The following is a 6,998-nucleotide window of genomic DNA, read 5'->3' on the forward strand; positions in this document are numbered from 1 at the left end:
CCCCAGCTCAGACTGTTGGAGGGGCCCTGGGGTGGCAGGGCCAGCCTTTCAGTGAATCTTCTTCAAAGAACTTCTCTTCCTCTTTCTCTTATCTTTCTTATCAGCGGCCCTCCACTGGCAATCTCACAGAATCCATGTTGGAAGCCGCCCTTGGGGATCCTGGAGTCTAAGCCTTGACTCCACGCTGAGCTTCCATTAAATCTCTGAGTCTATAAATGGTGCCCGTTGGTTTCAGGCTTGCTGCTTTTCTGAAGGATGAGCATGACAGCATCCTCTTGCTTCCCCACAACCACTTGTGTACCAGGCCTCTGGGAGAGCACTCATTTTTTCTGCTCCAGAAAGGGTTTCCCAGCACAATTACAGGATGTTCTGCAGTAGAAAGATGTATTTTGGGTCACCAGTTCCAGATAGATTGATCTGTCTTTCTGTGCATAAACAGGCACAGCTACAAAGACTGCAGTGATGAACCACCTTTTAAGAGTCACTGGCTGGTGCTGCTGGCCTTGCCCCTGATTCCTACCCGACAAAGCTCAGCCCCATCAGCTCCATCAGTAAGCTCTAGACAGCTGGAACCCCCTCCTGACATTGATGGTGACCCCAGCGCCTATCCTTCCCTTCCCGTCCCTTCTGCAGTGTTACAAATATATAAAACAGAGGGGGCATTTTAGAGGGGGCCGTAGAGTCGGCAATTCGGGCAGTCTGTACCTTCCAAATACGGCAGGCAGTGGGAGAAGAAAGAGGGTGATGCACCTGGGAATTAGGATGAAAAAGGAAGCTTCGCCCTTGTCCTGAGCCTCAGCAATTCCAGACACCCCACGAGAAATGTCCCTTAGCCTCTCCCTTTACTCCAATAACACATTACAGGACTCTTCTGTGTCTCTCCTGGACCCAGCCGCTGGGGCTGTCAAGTTTTTTCCACACAGGGAGACACCCTTCTCCTCCAGGGCCCATTCTCCAGCCCTTCTCTGCTTTCTAACGCACCTAGAACCCCGTGTCCTTGCTGCTGCATGGATCTCCCACGGCTCTCTGCCCGCCGCACTCCAGAGCTCCCAGCTGCAGCTGGCAGGGCCTCAGCGCCCGCCCTGTGCCCTCCCTTCCTGAGGGCCACAGCAGGCCCTGCTTGCTGCCCTCATGGTGGCACTCCTGGCCCCAGTGCTCTCCAAGGCCTTCTCCGGGGGCACCTTCCTGCGAGGCCCAGCAGAGACCTGAGAGGGGCTGTGGACAAGGGCCTGCAGGGACAGCACCAGGCCCACTGGCTTCCCACTGGCAGCGGGCAGGCTTGGGCTGGAGATGTGCCAGAAATTCTTGCCTCTCAGGCTGCTGAGGCCCTGGCCCACGCTGCCCACAGCAGCTGTGGCTGCCCCATCCCTGGCCGTGTGGCCGTGCTCCACGCCAGGCTGCAGACGGCTTGGAGCAACCAGGCCTAGTGCGAGGTGTCCCTGCCCTTGGCAGCAGGGTTGCAACAAGACCATTTTTAAGGACCCTTCCAAGGCAAGCTCCTCTCTGATTCTGTGATCACAGGGGCCGGGGGCAGCTGGGCTTGATTTCTGGTTAGAACCAAGGCAGCACTGCACATTTGGCTGAGTTCAAGGCGACTCTTCACAAGCCCACATTCACCGCTTTTGACCTTTACCAATTTTATAGATCTGGTTAAGATCAATAAAGTCTTGCACGATCCAGGTTCTGGAATATTGTAGTTTATTGAATCAAGAGCAAAGCACTTTCCAGGTTGCTGCTCAAAAATGCACTGACTACAGAGCATCATTGCGTGTCCCCAGCAGTCAGAGACACGATCTATGGCTTTACTGCTACGTTAAAAATTATTCTTATATGCACTATATAAGATATAATAGTTATGTATGTTACAAATGTATCTCTTTCATGAAACTCTTTCCAGCTATAAATGTGCTAAGAGCATGAATACATATCACAACTTAGAGTGACACTAAATATTGGCTATACTGTATTCCTTAAACAAAATTACATATCCGACTGTTTATAAGCATGTCTTATCACGATGGAATAGTTACATAATCTGTATCGTTGATATTATTTCTATTGTTCTATCGGCTTTTATTATATTTTACTCTTACATATGATAATCTATACGCTTTCTTGCATATAATATGTATACACGTATATATCTATACAACTTAAAAATCTAGATCTTTACATATACAAAACATCAGGTCAGCTGCAACACAGTTGGTACAATGTTGACCTAAAGTTTTCCCATGCGAGAGCAAGGAGAAACACCGTCCATTATCTGATCCCAAACCTTGCCCGGGGATTGTGGAGTCTCTCTCCCAGAGAGAGTCAAGCACCTTGATCGCAACGCAATCCTTTGTAGTGCACGGCGGGAAGACCTGGCTGGAGCACCCCTGGATCAATTGATAGCACCAGTGGTCCTTTCAAACATTCCCTCATCTGGGATTCTGAGATCAGCATCTCTGCACAAGGTGAAGCTCTCAGAGGCAAAATGGACTCAAAGAAAGAGGTGGGAAAATAATCGCATTTTCCTCTTGCACGGTCCTTGATCTTTGTAGGCAACCTGGTCATCGCTGGATCCAGTGCTGGGGAGAATGATGAGACGACACTGCTGCTGCTGCTGCTGATGGCATAGTGCTGCTACGCAGCGTTTTCCCTTCCCCCTCTGTAGCCCACATTGTAGCCTCTTTTCCCATCTACTGAGAGCTGGTTCTCTGCCACCAGGTGTGAGCCTCACAAGCACAGCTCTGCGCAGGAGAACCCCTTTCACTGTTCATTTTTAAGGATCCGTTTGAACCACTGGTGCAGATCCACGTACTGGCTCATTGCCTGGGAGTGGGCAACCGGATCCATCACCAGGTCATGGAAGAGATTGCATGACCCGGCCATTAGGACCTCTGGGGGCAAACTGATCCCCTCAGGAAGCCTCTGGTTGCCCACAATGAAGTGATTGAGGCGTCTCACTTCCACACACGTGCGCAGGCTCTCGCTGATATCCATCAGCCGCCTCACAAAGTGTCTCCTGCGCCACTCTGACACGGGTAAGGCGTTCAGGAGGTGCATGACAATGGTCTTCATGGTATAGGTGGAGAAGCCTAAGCCCAGCTGAAGACGAGTGAAGAACTGCAGGCATTTCAGGTGCAAGCTGTCAGGGGGAGCCCGCCTGGCGATGTTCTGGAAGAACTTCATCTCGGCCACAGCGTAGCTCTCCGGCCAGACTGTGCTTGAGGTGTGGGCTTGCCTAGGCTGACTGCCTGCAAAGACATCTGAGTTGCCTTGCCCCACCCCAAAGAGCACCTCAATCCGGTAGCTTTCTGTGCCATTGGTCACCTTGAACTGGCAGGAGCGTCTGGAGGGCAGCAGCACTAAATGCCATTGGTGTGACTGAGGCAAAGCCGGCCAGATTGCTCTCACCAGTTGGTAGAACCAGCAGGCAGTTTTCTGCACGTCCAGGTAGCAGCCCGTGCACAGGGTCTCGAGGAGGCTGGGAGCCTGACACCTCCTCAGCTCCTCCTCAGGGTGGTGCAGGAAGCACAGCATGTCCTTATCCTGCTGCTCCCTCGTGCAGGTGCACTCCTGCTGCACGCGGATGTGCAAGTTCCTCAAGTGCCTCTGCCCTGCAGTGCCCAGCTCTAGGTGGAAGCTGTGCCCTCGGGGAGGTGTCATGGGTATGAGCACCTGGTACACAACATCCTGCTCACGGGGACTCCAACCTTCAAAGGCACTGCCTACCCCGATAGCTCCTTGCAGCACTGGGTAGAAACTGTCAGACAAGACCTCTCGAAAGTAATATGCAAAGTGCTCCATCAAGGTTGTTGTCCACGTGCATCCTTTTTCCAGGTCCTGCTCAGGCCACCGTATGCGCTCCATTATGATTCTTCCAAAGTTATCGGCACGATCACCGTATTCTTCCACTGCATTTCCAGCATCGTTGATGCTTGCTGCATTTGCAGCCTCATTGCCAGCTTCATTTGCAGCATCACGTTCTTCATTTGCAGCAGCATTGTCGACTTCCTGTGCATTGTCGTCATCATTTCCTTCTTCATGCTCCTCTCTGCTCAGGCTCCTTTTCCTCCACATATACCACAGTGCCAAGAGAAGGAGCAGGAGCCCAGCAAGAGCCCAGACGTGCCAGTGCTGCCAGGCAGAGCAGAGCAGATCTCCCCAGACACCCTGCTTCAGGGCCAGCTGCTCCACCTCCCGCTCCAGACGAATCCTCTCCTCTTCCTGGAGCTTGGCACGCGCCTCCATTCGCAGATGTGTCGCCTCGTCCAAGCCATCACCCACGGGCTGTGGGTACTGGACTACGCTTTGCAAGAGCAAGAACCACAGTACCCAGGTATCCATGGTCTGCAAGAGGATGGAGAGAGGAGGCCTTGAGAGAGGCTGTGAGGGAGGCAGCTGGCATTGGGGACAGCAGGGACGGGAATCCCAGGGATCTGGGAGCAGGAAGGCCAGGACCCCAGAGAGCTGGCAAGAAGCCAGGCCTGTTCTGTGCGCCAGCAGCAGCTGCAGCAGCAGCAGCAGCTGCAGCAGCACGGTGCCCTGCCCAAGGCTCTGCCATGAGGGGCTGTCCCTGCACGCAGGGGGAAAAGCCAGCCCCGGGTGCAGCAATTCTTGCCCAGCCCTTGCCCCCAGCCCAGCCTCCCCGCCACGTGTGCACTCACCGCTTGCCCAAGCAAAACAGGGCCAGCGTTACCTGCTGGGGCCTTGTGTAGCTGCCCCCATTGTGACATGGCCCCATGATGTCATGGATGGTGCAGTACACCAGAGCCAGCCCAGCCCCGCCCTTTGTCCCCACCCCAGCTCAGACTGTTGGAGGGGCCCTGGGGTGGCAGGGCCAGCCTTTCAGTGAATCTTCTTCAAAGAACTTCTCTTCCTCTTTCTCTTATCTTTCTTATCAGCGGCCCTCCACTGGCAATCTCACAGATATCCATGTTGGAATTCACTCTTGGGGATCCTGGAGTCTAAGCCTTGACTCCATGCTGATCTTCCGTTAAATCTCTGAGTCTGTAAAAGGTGCACATTGGTTTCAGGCTTGCAGCTTTTCTGAAGGATGAGCCTGCAAAACTGAATGGCTGTGCAAACCAAACTCTCTTTTGTGCAGGAGTAACATCATGCACAAGTAGAGACAGTAGGAGCTCTTCCTTCTCTTGCTAATGTACTGCATTTCACATCCAAAGGGCATAATTTGCTAGGAGAGTAAATATTTTGCATGTTTTCTGACTGCAGTCCTGAGTATTTTTACTGTTTGGGAAACCTAGAAAAAGAGTTAGCTCTTTCCCTTAGTGTGATCCTTTGTTAGGTATCTTGGTGGTGCATCCCCCTCCTGTTTGGTCTGCACTATGATCTCAGAGAGACTGAAACCCTCATTTACAACAGATTTTAAATGGCATGTGCCTGGGTTTCTTTGCTGTAATTCCATGTGGTGTTATATAGTCCCTAAAAAACATCCTTTTTCTCCCTTCCGCCAAATACATTTAAAGAAAACAGATTTTCAGCTCCTTATTCCATCAATGCTTGAGAAGAGGTCTTCAGTCTTCCATCTTAGTAAGAACTCAATTACCACGCCTCCTACTCTGACCAGGAGAGGTGAAAATAACTCTTTAAGGTATCTGGAGTATTTTTACTGAAATCAACAGCCTGAGATAAAATCTCAGTTGGATCCCAAGTGTCCGCTGGGCTGCAAGGAAGTGGGGAGTATCTCACGAGTGTGTTGCTCTCCTACTGAATTCAAGAAAGTTCTCAGCTTATATTTAATGTAGAAGTTGAGGAAATTAATAAATTGAAAGCAAGACAAAGAAGAATGTACAGCATTTGATGTGAAACTGGGCTTGCCCTGATCTCATTCCCAAGCTGTAATGTGGCTTCATGTTCATAAAATCCATCCCAGTTTTGCTCAAAGTTTTATGAACTTCCTTCAGCCTGGGAATTAACTCACTTTTCAGCCAGACAACATACCCTGATAGACAGTGTATGAGTGGGAGGATGGATATGTGGCGTTGACATAGTTTTTCATATCTGCTTCAAGTAATATTTTAGAAAACAAGAACATTAATAACAGCTTGAAAAACTAACTTCAGAATCAACCTTGTTCAGCATAGCTTGGTTCTAATATCTGCAGCCCAAAGGTGGTGGGAGTTTGTGTCTTTGGTGCCACAGCCTGGAAACTGAAAGTGAATATTCTGAATGCACCCACAGAGGGATCTGCTTCTTGGCACTCAACTCTTCCTCAATAGCTGAAAATTCCACAAGTGAGATTGCATATTTTTGACCAATTTATTTCTGATAGAGGACAAAATGTCACTGTCAAATATGATGAAGAAAACCCCAGTTATGTTTACCAAGGAAATAACCAGTACAGAAGTCAGAAAATTAAGGCTGTGGGAATTTTCTCAGCCTAGTGGTAGTAGTGGAAACTCCAAACAGGCAGGATGTTTCCAGCTTATACCTCACCTCTCATAGCTGCTCTGTCAGATTGTTCTTTCCTGATGCCAGTAATCAGATCAACTGTAGTTTAGGGCTGTATATTTTCTCCTCTCTCCCTCTCTCTCTCTCTGCCTATACATGATGTTAAAGACAGCAGTGGTGCTGCTGTACTTGCTAAACCCCAAAGTAAAAGGACTCCCTGTTGTGTTCCTGGGGTGCTGGGCAGTGCTGCTTTGTGCTGCTTTCCAGCAGTGTATGTGGCTTGGGAGCCATGGAACCCCTGGATAGATAGCATGGAAATGGCATGTCTGGAGTGCCATGACAGCTGACATATGTGGGCACAGCTCAGCCTGTGAAACAGGCTGTGCTTATGCATATTCCTCTCCTGATTAAATGTAAACTCATTATGTAAATGCACAGGCTTCACAGAGCATTTTCATTTGCGGGAGGTTTTCTTTGGTAGATCATAAATCTACCATGTTAAAAATCAGCCAGTGTATAAACTATGTCAAATCCTTCATGCAATGAAATAATTTTCAAAATTATATTCATTGTCATTAGGGGAATTTTTCCACCAAGAA

At 49.9% G+C, this 6,998-nt stretch overlaps 1 protein-coding gene across 1 annotated transcript; it reads right to left on the reverse strand.

Annotated features, from left to right (window-relative positions):
• Positions 1 to 1,970: 1,970 nt before the first annotated feature.
• LOC121337237 (inositol 1,4,5-trisphosphate receptor-interacting protein-like 1) lies at positions 1,971 to 4,715 on the reverse strand. Its single transcript, XM_041407196.1, has 2 exons — positions 4,688 to 4,715; positions 1,971 to 4,338 (listed from the first exon to the last, which is right to left on the reverse strand). Exon 2 carries the CDS (start codon positions 4,333 to 4,335, stop codon positions 2,755 to 2,757), a length of 1,581 nt encoding a protein of 526 aa, XP_041263130.1. The 5' UTR covers positions 4,336 to 4,338; positions 4,688 to 4,715; the 3' UTR covers positions 1,971 to 2,754.
• Between the last annotated feature and the right edge of the window lie 2,283 nt (positions 4,716 to 6,998).

Source organism: Onychostruthus taczanowskii, unplaced genomic scaffold, assembly GCF_017590055.1.
Source record: "Onychostruthus taczanowskii isolate IOZ18803 unplaced genomic scaffold, ASM1759005v1 scaffold259, whole genome shotgun sequence".
Lineage (NCBI taxonomy): Eukaryota > Metazoa > Chordata > Aves > Passeriformes > Passeridae > Onychostruthus > Onychostruthus taczanowskii.

Bases quoted from the DNA above. Each gene is read 5' to 3' on its own strand.
- LOC121337237 (XM_041407196.1), bottom strand. From the start codon at position 4,335: ATGGATACCTGGGTACTGTGGTTCTTGCTCTTGCAAAGCGTAGTCCAG.